Consider the following 16,387-nt stretch of genomic DNA (forward strand, 5'->3'; position numbering starts at 1 on the left):
ATTTTTACTTATTTTGAATTTAAAATTCACTCAATCCTGTGTTTGGAAATAAGGAGAAATTACTTATTTTTTGCTGAGAGTGTTTTCAAGTTGAGAGTGTTTTCAGAAAAACTTAGCAGCTTGTAAATTAATGAAATAATTAAATTAATTGTTCCATTAATTAAAAAAAGTATTCCTCCTTAATTATAGCTTTAGTTAAATTACTTTAATTTTAAAGACGCTGTAAGCTGATTTCAATCATGTGAAATCGTTTATTCTATGCATTTACAATTCCGTTGGTCTTTGATAAACCTAACATGTCCGTGATCTGCTGGCAGATTCAGACCAGGACATACAGCTGAATGTACATACAGAAAAATGATGGCAAATCTATGAGATGTATATTTCTGAATCACAAAAGCAAACTAATTACCATTTTTCATCAGCAAATTATGGAACAATGTGAAATAGTATGATAGATTAAACTAAATAGATTATGAAATAGTTTTTAAAAATTTAAGGATTTATTTAACAAAGTTCAAACTTACGTAGGATTTTAAATTGGAACGTTATGAATCATTCAATCTAATCTAATGCTCGATTTTTATTTTGGTCAAACTAGTTTCTTTAAATTTTAGCTCCAAAATAGTGTTGAACTCGACTATTGATTACGTTTTAGGAAATTTCAAACATTTTTTTGCTCTTTCATTTTTTATTCTAGGCAAGGAAATTTTTTTTAATTGTGGTCAACGTTTTCCTAGGGAATTTAATTTTTTATTCTTCCAAGTTTAGTTCCACCGACAGAAAATAAAATTAATTTCGATTTTAACATGGGAGATAGTTACGCTGAGTATATATACATCCTATAATTTCTGACTTTTCATGTTAGCAGCGAAATTTTCTGCCAAGCCTAATGACAAGTAAATGACTAACGTTCTTTTCGGTTAGTTTGGCGCAAGCGAAAAGTCGCCAAAAAAATTTAGACCTCCACTAACTTTTTTTTATTATTTTTTAAATACATAAAAATTGAATAAAATAAATAAATATTTAACAAAAATAAATGAAATTCTTAGCGCCAGAATGACTGAAAAATAAAAATACTAATTTTATGATAAATAAATTAACAATCTTAGATCATATGTCTTTGCCACTATAAGTAACAAAATAGCAAACGCATATTAAAGTGAAAGTATACTATTCAAAACAAAATACGGTGAAAATAAGTCATTGGAGAAAAAATTTAAACATTTCTGGAGTAGTTTACTCACAACAAATAGTCAAATGTACAAAAAGAGCTCAAAATCTAGCTTATCAATCGATGGAGTACTGTGCTAATAAATTTTTCACGAAACTCCATGTGTATATCATGCTTTGCATCTTCAAATCCAATGAGCTCCACACTCGGAAAGTGTTTTCGAATATTTTCTTCTTCTTCCCATCTGAAAATATCAAAATCCAACAATAACAGCAAATAAATTTTAAAAATAAAATAAACTATTTAAACTCTTATTTTAAGCATGCTAAAACTATTTGACAACAAACATTACGGAAATCAATAGTAAACAAACCTGCATAACATTTCAGTTTTACTGACAGAAGTAAAAACTTCCTTATATCGTTCCAAGGAACGATGTCATTTCTTATATCGTTCCAAGGAACGATATAAGAAATGTTAATATCATTCATCTTGTTTAATTAATAGCATTCACGTGAGTTCCAGCATATCCAAATAAAATGAACAAACTGACGAAATGGGTAAGTAAAACTGTTGTCGACTTAAAAGCTCTACTAGAGGTACTACTATTTGGCATAGACAATAAGCAAAAAAAATAATTAAAATATTACAAGATTAAGAGATATCTTTCTAACTCTATTTTTTAATCTGCATATACTTTGCAACAAGGAATTTAAGGCTCTCGATATAAAAGGAAAAATTAAAACTTCACCTAAAAATTTAATTAAAAATTAAAACTCTAGCTAGTTATACACGGAGAAAATAATTCTGGAAAAATTACCGTACTGACCATCATAACATTTCTAATAATAATTTAAAAAAACAATTAATGAATAATATAAAACAAAATAAACATAATTCTGGTGATAAAAACCATTCATTTGGTAATTTTTCCGTTCATATACAAATGGCTTATCAGAAATTCTGGCTTTCAATTTATAATTCTTATTACCACACATTTGGAAAAAATGCTAAACTTAAAAGTAAATTAAACTGAAAATCTGTATACATTAAATCACATTTCACAATTTGGTTTTAAATTACAGAATACTCACACTCGAAATTCAGAAAGAGTTCCGTATAAGAAATAGGCTGGACCATCAAACTGGCCGCTGGATTCACTCATTAGAGTTTCTGCATCCATGAAAGCTTTATACAGGACTTCTTTGTTGAGCTTGAGGTAATAATCACCGTTAGCTGTACGTCCAAAGGGAAAATTGTGTTTGCAAAAAATTTCTTTTGAGGGGAGGTCCGGCTGTAAAACATTTAATCATTATCAGCGTCATAAACACAGTTATTATTAATTTCCTTGTGATTATTATGATATTTAACCTTAATTTTATGGCTAGAATTTTACTTTAATTTAAGTTAACTAACAAAGGAAAGGGTAATACCTTATGCTATGTAGACTAAAGGAAAAAACAACGTGAATTAAACGCTAATGAAAGTGTATAAATTGATATACTATAATTTTAGTTCCATAAACAAGAACGTTCCTCAGTCTCTAAACCTCAAATGGACATTAAAGATGGTGCTTGGGATCAGTGTTCAGACGTCAAAATGTTGTGACACATTCGGCGTTTAGGTACTAAGGAAGGCTCCTGTTTATAGAACTGAAACTATAGCATGTCAATTTACGTACTTTAATTTGTGCTTTATTCACGTTGCTTCCTGCTTTAGTTTAGTTAACCTGTAAAAAATTATAAAGTTTTTTTTCCAGACTCATAATACATAATGGTTTACCATTTCTTATGTAGAAATTTCTAACTTCCTTCCTGAAAAACATTTGGAAAATAATCTCGGCTAACAACAGTTGTGCCTTTGTATTTTTAACATGTTGTCTAAAAAGATGCCAACTATTCAGGATTCAAAAAAAATCTTTTTTTTTCTCTTTTTTTTTTTAAATGGTAGAGAACTACAAACTTAAACATTAAGATTTTCAGTTAATTTTGCTCACTATTTGCTCAACACGGCTCATCTATAACAAAGTGGTATATCACATAAACCTTTTAATTACTTAAAAGTAGTGATGAGTAAAAACCCTATAAATCCAAACCAAGAATCCTACATTAAAAGATTATACCACTCGAAAATATCTATCTACTGTCCAGAGCAAGTTGGCATCTCTGCGTCTATCATGATCTAACTTATTCCCGTCATCTTTGGGGCCAAACCGCAAAAGTCTTTGACTATTTTTTTTTTAATAAGAGACCAAAAATCGCTCTTTTTATTTTGTTGGAAAAGCGAAATACACCTGAGAAGAGAGTTAACTAATCTTTGAATCAAATATGTTGAATAATCAGCAGGCTTAAAGTTTTCTAAAAAAGAAAAAAAGATGAAAAATTATGCCCCAAGTGTTCAGAAATTCATAAACGAACCCTATCTTAAGTTTAAATATTAAAAGTTTAAATAGAAAATGAGATATAACTTAAGCTTAATTATAAAATGAAGTCTAGAGATATATTAAATATTTATTTACAGTGTCTGGAGGTAGTTTACTGTAGAAAACGTCGCAGGCATATCTCAATGCATCAGTGTAATTCAGCTCCTTCGGGACGGATTGAACAGATGCCACCCATATTTGAATAAAACCGGCAATTTCTACCAACTGTTCTTTTGGAACTTTCTTTGTGTATATATCCTCCACAAAAATCATCTCTATTCTTTCGGGCTAAAAAGAAAATTGAAATTTATAAAAGAAAAAGGAAAGTTATATAATTTTTTAAACTATGTAGGTCCTGTATCTGACTGATGTCATTAATGTGACTAGGTATATCTTTTATATCTTTTATTTTTAAAAGATGGAGACATTCGAAACTCCTAAATCGTTTGGAATTTAAAATAATTTTTTTAGGTTGAACACGTGTTCATTCTTCTTCTTTGAACTTCTTTTTATCTTACTCTCTCTCTCTCTCTCTGAACTGTGTTCGAAAAGAAATTTTTGAAGTGTTCGAAGAGAAGTTTTTGAACACTTCTTTCGAATAAAATATTGAGAAATTCACTATTGTCTTATAGTTGATTGAATATACATAAAATATTTATTTACTCTCATATGGGATTAACGATTTACAAAAGAAAAAAAATAAACGATTTGGCAGCGTCAAGGAATTTTAATACTATTATATTCTATTTTGGTGATGTTCCTGTGCTATTTATTACAAATCGATGTCTAAACATTTTATATGTTGCAGTTTATTTCTAAAATATTACTGATTAGAAATCTGGTTCAACTTCCCTAGTAGCTAATATTTTTATACCTTCAAATAGTTCATTATTTGTGAGTAATGTTCCTTGTGAAAAAATGCAAGTGAAATTTTAAGAATAACTTAAAATAACATAAAAAGAAGGTAACTCACTTTTCTGAGAGCTGCATTAATGGCGGTAATCCCGCCCATACTGTGTCCAATTAATACAGCTTTCTGAATGCTAGCAGTGTCCATAAAATGAAAGAGATCATCGACATTAATATCAAAATTAAAAACATCGGTGTACTCACTATCACCATGATTCCTGGCATCCAAAGCAAATACCTTTCACAAAATAAAAGAACTTATAAATGAAGAAATTTTATAAGAAAATATACAATTATTTATGATTAAGTAAAAATTTTAATTTCTCCAAACTAGCTTATAATTTAAATTTTCCAACCATCGAGGCCCTAAATCCTGAAATTAAAATATAATATTTTTTCTATGTGACTTTATCTGAAACTATTTTTGGAATGTTTTTATGGTTAATTGATTTATACTTTTGACACAGATGGAACACCGGCGTTCTTTTTAAAATATTTTTTCTGGCGCTCTAATTACAAGTAAAAATATATTTCAGTATTTATATATTATAAACAAAGGGTCTAATAATTGCTAAAAAAATCTTTTAGATTATCGGAATTATATATGTACTAAAATATAAAATCCAAAAGTAGTAGTTTTAAAAATAATCTTTGATTCATATTCAAATATTTCTCAATAACTGATTTTGTAAATGGAGGAAATTTCAATGATGAATAACTGTTTTTCTTAGATATAAATAATTGCAAATAAGTGCAAATTTGAAAATTATTGTTTGGAAATGAGGTGTGTTTAGAAGATTTTACCTGATAAGGAAACCGGTGTTTCATGCTGTATTTCATAACCATAAATTATAAGAATGCTAAATACAATATTTTTCACTTGTTTTGACCAAAATTAATACTGATTCACTACACCAATATTTCAAAGAACAAGAAAATGTTCTTTTACCTACTTTGTGTAAGGCTACTGCCACCATTTTTCGTATATAGTAACACAAAAATTTATAATTACAGTGAGCTAAGATACTCGCAGGAATCATTAAAGTTATTTTTATTATACAATATGAAGTCATAATCATTAATCATTAATTCAGAATGCCAGCACTAATTCTAAAAATAAAATGAGCTTGTAAATCAAATATACACGTAGCTCAGAGAGAATATTAAGCAGAATTCAAACTATGCTTGAAGCTGTTTTTCGAAGGCTCCGTCGTAATATGCAATGATGCTTTTTTACGAATAATATGCTATTTTTATAACTGCTGTGAATTTTCAACTGTTACTCATAACTGTTAGGTCAAGTCTAGCCTATCTAAAGCCAGCTCTGTCGCTTTTAATGTAAACTTAAACAATATGCGATTTACATGTAAAGCTTCTAACCTTTAAACGAGATCTGTGACAACCTGCTCTATTCTACACACATTACCCTAATGCAAAACCTTAGAAAACAACCCTCTATATAAAAACCTGAAAATCGAGGTTGTCTTAGGGTTTTCAAGCGTGATGAAAATGATTTTAAATCTAAGTAAAATCTTCTTAAGGTGAAAATAATCTTAATTATTCTAGGTAATAATAAGGTTTCTTTTCGCAGCGTCTTGTAAACTTAACTACCTAAAGATCTGGTTTCTTAGGACAAGCGCCTTATCTGGGCGTCAGCGGGACGTCGACGTCCCGCTGACGCCAACAAAATACTGGTTTGTTAGCTCAAGGCCTGGTTTCTTAGAACTAGCGCCTTATCTGGACGTCAGCGGAAAGTTGACGTAGAGCTGACACCAAAAAAATACTTTTTTGTTAGCTCAGCGTGAGCAGTCGGTCCAACGCAGACATTATCTCTCATTGCGCATGCGTTAATAACGTAAACAAATATTTATTTTGAATTTGTAATGATTTTGTTATTGTCGACCAGTGTTTTAGAGAACAAATAATGATTTTGTCCAAGAAAAAACACATTATAGTTGAGCTAAATGAAGAGTGCTATGTTTAATGAAGAACCCTGTTTAATGCCAAAATCAAAATCTTGGCTGATTTCAACGTGCTGTTGGATGTTGTCCGCCATTGCTTCTGTGGTTAACGTTACGCTGTAATCCAACTACAGTTGAGTTGGACGGCAATTGTAGTTCAAGATGAGAGTTCGATGACGTATACTATCAAACTCACAAATGGACCAATCAGAGGTTAGCGCTGATTTCCAGCTGACGGCGTCCTGTCCTAAGAAACCAGGCCTTTAGTGACAATCCTTTTTAAAAAAAGCTTTAAAAATAATTTTTAATCCTTTTAGGATGAAAGGTTTGCAATATTTTTTGCTTTATTGAAAAAAGGTTTTTAGTATAAACATTTTCGTAACAATAAAAGGAAAATTTCGACACAAGGTTGCCGTAATGTTACATGCTTTCTGGGACATACATATTTAAACGGCAAAGTTTCATTTCTGTTGATATATAATAGCGGAGAAGGGAACAACAATCCCACTCCAATTCGCACTGGGTCGTAACCAGTTTATTGAAGATATCCAACTTGAGTCAACTTCAGTGCTTTTGGAAACGAAAATAATTCAAGTATGGTGTGAATGCGCGTGAGATACGCGTAATCTTTTCCCACTTTATGCCTCTATCACACGAGAGAAAAATATGTGCAACTGCAAGTGTAACTGCAAGTGTAAGTGCAACTGTAAGTGAAATTCCTCCGTTCGGAGTTGCCGAAAGGGTTGCTTAATTGCCTGAACGGTTGCATGAAATTGGGTTACCATATTTTGTTATTTATCTTTACTTTTGGCTCATATTTAATTTTATCATATGATTCTATTATATCATAGTTTCTCAACGATGTTCGTAAAGATGCTGTAGAATATTGATTGATTTTGATTTAATTTTTTACATTTGTATTTGTGTTAAGTCTTTCTTTCAGCAGGAAATTAAAATTCTGAAAACTTTATTTCCCCATTAGTGAAGTAGCATAGTATAAAAAGGATTATGATTTCTACCTCATAATATGAGATAATATTAAGATATCATTGAATTTCAAGCTGCGTCCCTAAAAAGATAAGGGGGTGAAAGGGGGATGGACTTAAATACTATCTAGAATTTTGACGATTTTTTTACGTTGATTTGAGTGACTAATGTATAAAACATGGTGCGTAGCATTTTTAAAAAGTGCTTTTTAAGTGAAGTAGCATAGTATAAAAAGGACTATGATTTCTACCTCATAATATAAAATGATATTAAGATATCAATGAATTTCATGTTGTGTCCCTAAAAGGATAAGGGGGTGAAAGGGGGATGGACTTAAATACTATCTAGAATTTTGACGATTTTTTTTATCTTGATTTGAGTGACTAAGGTATAAAACATGGTGCGTGGCGTTTTTAAAAAGTGCTTTTTAAGTGAAGTAGCATAGTATAAAAAGGACTATGATTTCTACCTCATAATATAAAATGATATTAAGATATCAATGAATTTCATGTTGTGTCCCTAAAAGGATAAGGGGGTGAAAGGGGGATGGACTTAAATACTATCTAGAATTTTGACGATTTTTTTTATCTTGATTTGAGTGACTAAGGTATAAAACATGGTGCGTAGCGTTTTTAAAAAGTGCTTAAAGGTGCTTATTTTTGATTTTCATTTTTTAAAGGCCCTTAAAGGTGCTTTTCTTAATAAGTGTTTTTAAAAAGTGCCTTATTTTCCTTTTTCGAAAAAGAGATTTATGAAAAGGAATGTCGATTTTCGCCACATATTATGTAAAAACGTACTTTTCACATTTTTCTATTTCACGTTTTCAGAATTCATTCGTCCCGCACTGGACTGATCGTTAAGACACGGTTCCCAGCAGATCACCGAAGTCAAGCATCACTGGCTATGGTCAGTGTGCGGGTGGGTGACCACTTGGATCAGTCTGCGCAGGGACCGAGGGTGTGCGGTATGGGTCCTCGTTAAACTGTGTTACCGCAAAGTGCTCAACTTCGCTCGCAGGTCGTCGGGCTACCGAGGCGGGGGTGCCATCCCCTCCGCAGAGGATCAAAATTGTGATGGCATGTCTTCGGATCATCCTCCGGGATGTTTCCCAGACCGTCGCCAATAGCCCATTGTGCAGCTCTAGTGCGACGTAAATTAACAACAACAGCAGAATTCATTCAACCATGATCAATTTCAGCGTACCGTCAGTCCATAGCGTATGAAAACGCCAATCATTTTACAGGTTTGGTGAAATACTTGCGAGTCCGCATGTGCGTCTAGTGAGCTGGGTTCGGTGAGATTCTTGCTCTCTCATGCTGTATTTTGCAAGATATTCTCAATTTCAGGCTTTATTTTCCACCCTCTGAAATCGAACCGAAAAATCTCTTGATCATTTTTTTAATGGCTAATATAATCAAGAAAACAGTTCTTTGTCAAATTCTAGTTATTTTATCATGATCATGTAAAGTCTGAGAATTATTTTGCATTTTGTCAATTTACCTAGAGCTTTAAAATATTTTTTGAGTGCCTAAAATGTTCTTAAAGGTTGCTTATTTTTTGTTGAAAGATTTGGCTCCGCACCCTGTAAAAGCATAGTTTATTTATATATATTTACTATGTAACATGCTAGCTAGGCAAGTGCGGTATCATTATCTATGTAAACACTAAATCGAATGAGAATAAAAACAAGATGCCTGATTTAATAGTTTAACAATTCGAAAATTTATAAAAAGTTTAATGTGTAGAAAGGACAATTTTATGACTTATACCACTTTATGCAACTGACATTGCTATCTAATCAAGTAAGGCATTTCTTCAAATTTATTTTTTAAGCTTAATTCAAAAACATAGTCCTTTGAAATAATTCTGTAGAAGAAATGATGGTTTAATGTATGAAATATAAAATTTTTGAATTACCTTTCACTCATAAAATATTTATAACATCAAAACTATTAGATCTATCAAATCAATTCTATTTTTTAAATTGAGTCTAGAAAATACATAATAAATAATGTCAGACTTGTCTATACTACAATGTCTCAGAATTTTATTTTCATCAAATTAATTTACATTACATGAAGGGATCATCAATTTTATTCATTTACACATTGCATATCAGGAATATCACTTTTATGAAAATTATTTTTTCCACTTTCTTAGTAAAATTGCTTTTTAAATATAAGAGGATTTTCAATGTCATACTTACATTTTATTATTGTAAAATTTAAAACATTCATTATTGGTATAAGATAATTTAATTAAAAATTATAGGATTTATTTTGGGACAAATTTATTGTAATATACAGTATATAAATTAAAATTTACTTATAACTATGAAAAAAAAAATATTTTATTAAGAACATACTTTTAATGTATCATATTATTTTGTTATAGCCCTTTACGTGTTTTGTTTTGCATTTTAAATAATACAAGAATCAATTTAAAAAATAAAACATTTATTGTCAAGTGAAACATTTAGAACATTATTCATTTTTATTTCTTATTTTTTAATTTCTTCCATAAAAACAGTATTACATCTCTTTCCTTCTTTACCAGATAAACCTTACAGGATTATACGAAATATCTGAAATAAAAGAAAGAAATCACTTTCATGATAAAATTTTACCAACACATTATTAGAATAAGGAAGATTAAATGCCAATAATTTGAAATCATTTAAGTCCTTAGGTATCCCTTTTAAACTTACTTTAAGTTTGACAGATATTTTGATTATAGTTCTAAGATTATTCTATACACTAATGAAAGATGGCAGGTGTGTTTAGTTTTGTAGTTCTTATGTTTGGATTGAAATTTGTTTCAAGAAAAATAAATTGTATTTATAAACGAAGACTCTTAAAAATGTAATTATATTGAAAAATTAGTAAGGTACACTTACATACTTACTGTCATTATAGAAAAGTTAAGTATCAAGAGATAAATGTGAAGTATAAATAAAAAGTAAAGTATCATTAGTTAACTTTGAATAATTATAAACAAAAAAATTTTATGCAAATCATCATACACACAAAAAAAAAAAAAAATAGAAGGGATGAATGTAGAAACAGACAAGGAGATTGGGAATTTGCATTTTTGATAATTACTTTTAATATATAATATACTACCTTTCTTGTAATACTTTTCAATAATTACTGGAAAATGGGGTAACTTTGTGAGAAACAAGGTAAATATTTACCTCACATATTTTCTAACTTGTTTTAAAATGAGATTTTCAAAAATTAAAAGAATTCTTAGGGAAGAATAAAATAATTATTTCACTAATAATTATAAAACTTTCAAATAATCGGACACATGCTTTTACAATCAACAGAAACAAAGATTAAAATTTAAAAATAAAGAAATATAATCATTATTATATTTTATGTTATAATACTGAAACAAAGTTTGGCGAGTTGCTTGGCGAATATTTCAAAGTAGGGGAGAAGGGGGTACAGTGGGTCAGGAGGTACAGTGGGTCAGTGAAGATATTTTTGTTTCAGTAAATTGTTTTCAGATGAAAAAATTTTGTAAAGTAGGCACGAAGCAACTCTACTCTGTGGAAAAAGGTAAACAGCTCAATTTGATTGTGGTGGGAAGAAAGAGTCATTTTATTTTCTGATCCTCTGTAGGAAATTTGAAGTAAGTAAGACTTTTTGTTATTACACTTTAAATTTGTCAATGAAATATGAGTTATGTGGTATGTTTATATAGTCTAACTGATCTCATTTCGTATGATATTTTATTTAAATGAATAGTTTGAAGAGCAAGAGTTTGAGGTGAAATATACTAAAATGGTACATGTGGGGCACACTGGGTCACTTGAAATGGGGTACAGTGGGTCGATGACCCACTGTACCCCCATTTATATATTCATTGTCCTTCTGTTAATCTTTTACACTTTAATGTTTAAATGACCTTAATTTAATTTGTATACTAGTTTATTAAATAAAAGAGTTTATACATATTGTTCGCAATGGGGCATTTGGTATTCCATGTGAAACAAGTAAATAAGTGATACATTTATTAAAATAAACTATTGAAATTCATTTTGTTGACCCCAGTCTGTGGAAATGCAAAAACCCATTAGCTATCTTAAGTATAGTCCACTAAATTAGTATAAATATTTACACTTAAGTAAGAAATAAAGAGAAAAAGACTTAATGATAAGAAGCGAGGGAGAAATAAACAAACAAAAATTTACAAGCAATTACAATACAGCTCAACTGAAGAGGAGGAAGAATGGAAAGAATCTTCAAACGAATCTGACTTTGAGGATTTGGAACTTGAAGAAGATTTTAATATTGACATTGGAGATTTCGTATTAGTAACAGTTCATGGCAAAAAAATACAGTTTTAAACACTATCTTGCTGAAGTCGTAGGCAAGAAAGAAAATGAATTTGAAGTTCACTACATGAAAAGAATTCAGCCAGGTTATGCCTTTATCTTTGATGAGGCAGACATTTATACAGCAGACAGTAAAGATATAGTGAGAAAGTTGCCTAAACCAAATGTATTTCAAGGAACTAAGAGAACAATGACAAAACAGACTTTTGCTGTAGATTTCCTGTCATATAATGTTCATTAGTTATTGTAAATTAAGTTTTTGATTTAATGTCTTAAAAATAACAATGCAACCAAAAGTTTTGTAAACTAAATAGCACTTAAAATAATGTCTAATTACAACCTTTCTCTTTAATTTTTTTATGCAATGTAGTGTATGTGTACTTTAGAGCAAGAAAATATACTTTTCATTTATAAACTTTGAGCTATTTTACTGTCTAACTTAATACTAAATATTGTCAGGCAATAAAATAAATTTAAAAATTCAATATTGAATGAAATAAAATTTTTTATTGTATTTTTCGTTAGTTGACCCAGTGTACCCCATTTGTTGACCCACTGTACCCCTTTATGGGGCACAGTGGGTCAACAAGTAGTACTTTAGAAAAATGTCTTTTTATTGTAAAAAAACATTTTGCTAAATTGTAATAAATTTAATTAGGATAGCTAATGGATTAGAAAACAAAATGCATAAGTTTGATATTCTTTTCTAAGAATATTTTTTGAATTATATTTAAATATCTCAAAATTGACCCACTGTACCCCCTTCTCCCCTAAAGCTTTTCGCCAGTATAATTCTTTACATATATAAAAATAGAAATTATTTCTATTTAAAGTAATTAAAACTTTGATCGGAACAAATTATAATAAGTTTTAATTTTATTAGCTTAAAATAAATAAATATTTTAAAAGAAAATTTATCGCAAAAATAATGTACTATACTTACCGATACTAAAATCGTGTGCAGGTTCCTGTTATGGTAGTACATCAACTGCATTGAGATGGTCATCTCATAGTGCGAAAGTATTTTTAATGCTTTCATTTTAAAGAAAATGTTATTATTAAACTAAAAACTTGTTCCGTCTCATCTATAAAGAAATTTCATCCGATCATCCTCTTCCTAACGTCTCCGCCATTTTTATTTACATTTGTATATGTCATCACATAAAATTGAAACGTCATAAAAAGCAAACGATCTGATTGGTTCATGAAAGAAATTGCCTGAACGGTTGCAGATATTTCGTGCAACCGTAATTTCTATATCACACGAGCGATTTTTGGAGAAATTTCACTTACAGTTGCACTTACGCTTGCAGTTACACTTGCAGTTGCACATATTTTCTCTCGTGTGATATAGCCATTAGGTGTTTAGATTTAAATTACGCCATTTAAATTTTATATGAAACCTCGATTTGACGCTAACTTGAAGTGAAGTGTTCAGCCACATAATTTTTCGGGCTGTTCACCGCCATATTAGCAGAGATATTACACTTCAGTATTTACAATGTATGGAAATAAATACCACTGACTCACTTTTCTGTTTGCCCCATCTGCGATGACTTGGGGAAGATCCTGAAAAGATTCCTTCGAGAGTGTTGCTCCATGAAGGAAAATCACTGGATTCGAACTCACTTCTTTCCCGGAGCTTGGTTGATACTCCGCGTAAGCAAGCTTAACTGGTACAACTCTGCACAGTGGGGAAAAAATTATTCATTCAAATTAAAGTTTACTATTATCATAACGTAGAGTTCAGTAGGAAATTTCAAATATCCTCCAGAGATCCGAGCTTTAAATAATGACAGAAATGCGATTTTTACTTAGAAATATATGTATAAAAGTTAATTCATAAGCACAATTTTAAAAGAAAATTAAATTGAACTTAATTAACTTTTTAAGTCATTTTTAATTAATACATAAAAATTATACATTTTAGTTCATTGTTGTTGTCTAGGATATTTAAATTGTTTATTTCTTCGCATTTTGGATGTGAAACTTAATCCATTTAATGATAGTTACATAAATAGAATTTCTTATCTTTCCTATAAATTTTCACTGTAATTAAAAATTCCGAACAACGAGAATAAATCTAGTTATATTTTTATATTGAAAATCACTTTGTAAATGCACCAAACAGAAAAAAAGCTCCAAAAAAAGTTTTTTTTTTTAATGATGATAAAGATGTGTCAAATGTTGTTTAATATATTAGATACTGGGTCTAAAGAAGATACATTATCAGATCTCATTGCGATACAGTTTTCTATATTTAATTTTATTATATTTTTTCTTTCTCGTTCTTTCTTTATTTGCTTATTTATTTTACTTTATTTATTTATTTATTCATTTATTTACTTATTTTATTTATTTATTCATTTATTTAGTTATTTTATTTATTTATTTATTTTATTTATTTATTTTATTTATTTATTCATTTATTTATTTTATTCATTTATTTATTTTATTCATTTATTTATTACAGAAAGAATGTGAAATGGAACAAAATGTGAATCAATTAATCTAATATTTCAAAAGTTAAAATGGTTTTTTTTTAAAATAAAAAGCCCTATTTTTGAAATGCACTTGTTATGAAGAAAACCCTTAACCCTCAAAACCATTAACATTACCAACTCGAACGTTATCTCATGCCATTCAGTATAAAAACTTTCAACGAAATAAATGTACCTTACATGTTTAGATATCCCCTCGGGTAGTGAAGTAAAAAAGTTTACAAAGTCATGTCAAAAAATTTGACAGAAAAAAGTGAAAAAAAAATTTATGTTCCGTAGGTAAACATTTTTTCGCGCAGTAGTATTAAAGTACATTTTAAACATACTTTACTACTACTGTGCGAAAAAATGCTTTACCTACGGAACATAACAATTTTTTTCGCTTTTTTCAGTCAAATTGCATTAAAAAGCAAAAGTCGGCCTATTAATAAGTAAATCGATAGATTTATTTCGGAGACTTTGATCCTGATAATTTTTTTTTCAAATAGACTGTCCGACTGAAGAAAATATTTAAAATATTTTCGTCAGTCAGAAAATAGCTCCTCCAGAGTTATACAGCAGTATTCCAGACGACTTAACGGCAGATAAACCTATTATAAAAAAATTTTATAATTTTTTTTTTCTTTTGTTTCTAAATTTCTTTTTTTAATAAGCTAGGGGACCGACTGAAAAAGTGTCTTACCTACGGGAAAAAAATTTCGCTTTTCTTTGTTAAAGCTGCATTAAAAAAACTAAAGTTGGTCTATTAATAAGTAAATCGATAGATTTATTTCGGTGACTTTGATGCTGATAATTTTTTTTTTTCAAATAGCTAGCTGACCGACTAAAGAAAATATTTTATTACTATTATTTTTTCTGCCACCTAGGTCTATGCTGCGATCAACTTTTTTTTACCATGAAAAGTTATGCGTCATAACTCTTTTGTTTCTGCCTTTAATTGGTTTGTTGAGTGTAAGCAGGGTTGCTACATAAGTTTGATTTTGTGTTTTTATGAATTTCATTTTTATTAAGTGATCGGATTTTCGCAGCCATAACTAAAAAAGCATCCCCCCATTTTATCATAATTCGTCAAATCACATTTATTTTTGATTTATTGAAAAAAAAAGTATTTTTTAATGAAAAATATCAAAATATTTACGTAGTTTGCTGTTTACTTATGCATTATTCTTAAGCATAAATGTTCCAAGTTCTTAAGTTAATACAAAGGTAAAACTCAAAAGTTTCAAACCAGATATGTTTGACTATAAATAGAAATATATCTTTTAAACAAATTATAAAAGAAAATTCTTGTTAATTATAAAAATGAAAAAATCAAAAATCTCTGAGGTTTCTCAAATTGACCATTAGTTGTGTTTAAAGCGAATTTGAGTCGGATAATTTTCCATTTTGTTCACCCTCCGCAATCTATCATTCGTTATGGACCTGTCTAAAGTCTTAACTAATCTGGAATTATACTTCCATGGTTTAAAACAATGAATATCTCTAGCTCTCTCAACTGATCTAGAATTATATAATTTTAGCAAGAAGTGGAACCCAAGTTTTTCACTGTTCTAGAATAACGCTTGATTATTTCAAGCTAGAAAATGTTATAAAAATTTTAAAAAAGTGCTCTCGGAAATTGTAAAATAAAAGCCAAAAAAGAGATAAGATAAAATTCAAGGTTAAGTACTGTAATTGACTTACTTGGCCATTCTTTTAATTAAGCTGTTCCATCCAAAACAAGAGAGGCACAAACTGCGAAGTCACTAAAGCAGAAATTTATGCTCTTACTTCCTTAAAAGAAAACAATTTTTTCTTCTTTTAAGTGGAGAAACAATAAACATAGTATAAAAAATAAAAACTTAGTAATCAGAGTCAGGTTTTTTTTCGACCTTGATCTTTCACACTTTGAAGTCTTGTTTGTTTCATTCTTTTTTTCTCCTCCATTTTTGTAGTTTTTCTTTATAAAATAAAAAATAAAAATTAAAGTCGATTGTTGTTCCCTATATTATCTTCATTTATTTCAGATTTACATAACACATCAAATTTGATAAGTTATATAGTCTATATTTCCTATTAATTGTGCCTATTGCGATTGTTGATAAGAAGCCC

The 16,387-nt window shown here is 29.4% G+C and overlaps 1 protein-coding gene across 1 annotated transcript; it reads right to left on the minus strand.

Moving 5' to 3' along the window:
- Positions 1-1,218: 1,218 nt before the first annotated feature.
- On the minus strand, positions 1,219-16,362 carry LOC107450160 (sn-1-specific diacylglycerol lipase ABHD11). Its single transcript, XM_016065898.5, has 6 exons — positions 15,980-16,362; positions 13,326-13,479; positions 4,570-4,743; positions 3,693-3,884; positions 2,269-2,468; positions 1,219-1,418 (listed from the first exon to the last, which is right to left on the minus strand). The coding sequence occupies exons 1-6, from the start codon at positions 15,985-15,987 to the stop codon at positions 1,283-1,285; spliced, it is 864 nt and encodes a 287-aa protein (XP_015921384.3). The 5' UTR covers positions 15,988-16,362; the 3' UTR covers positions 1,219-1,282.
- Positions 16,363-16,387: the final 25 nt, after the last annotated feature.

The sequence above is a fragment of the Parasteatoda tepidariorum genome, chromosome 2 (genome assembly GCF_982258835.1).
Source record: "Parasteatoda tepidariorum strain Cologne lab strain chromosome 2, Ptep-v5.0, whole genome shotgun sequence".
In the NCBI taxonomy this organism is placed as follows: Eukaryota; Metazoa; Arthropoda; class Arachnida; order Araneae; family Theridiidae; genus Parasteatoda; species Parasteatoda tepidariorum.

What these genes read in the sequence shown, in the direction of transcription:
- LOC107450160 (XM_016065898.5), bottom strand. An exon ending in GTAAACTACCTCCAGACACT is followed by an intron (nt 2,469 to 3,692) that starts GTAAATAAATAT and finishes AATGTTTTACAG; the next exon opens with CCGGACCTCCCCTCAAAAGA. An exon ending in ACTCTTTCTGAATTTCGAGT is followed by an intron (nt 1,419 to 2,268) that starts GTGAGTATTCTG and finishes TGATATTTTCAG; the next exon opens with ATGGGAAGAAGAAGAAAATA.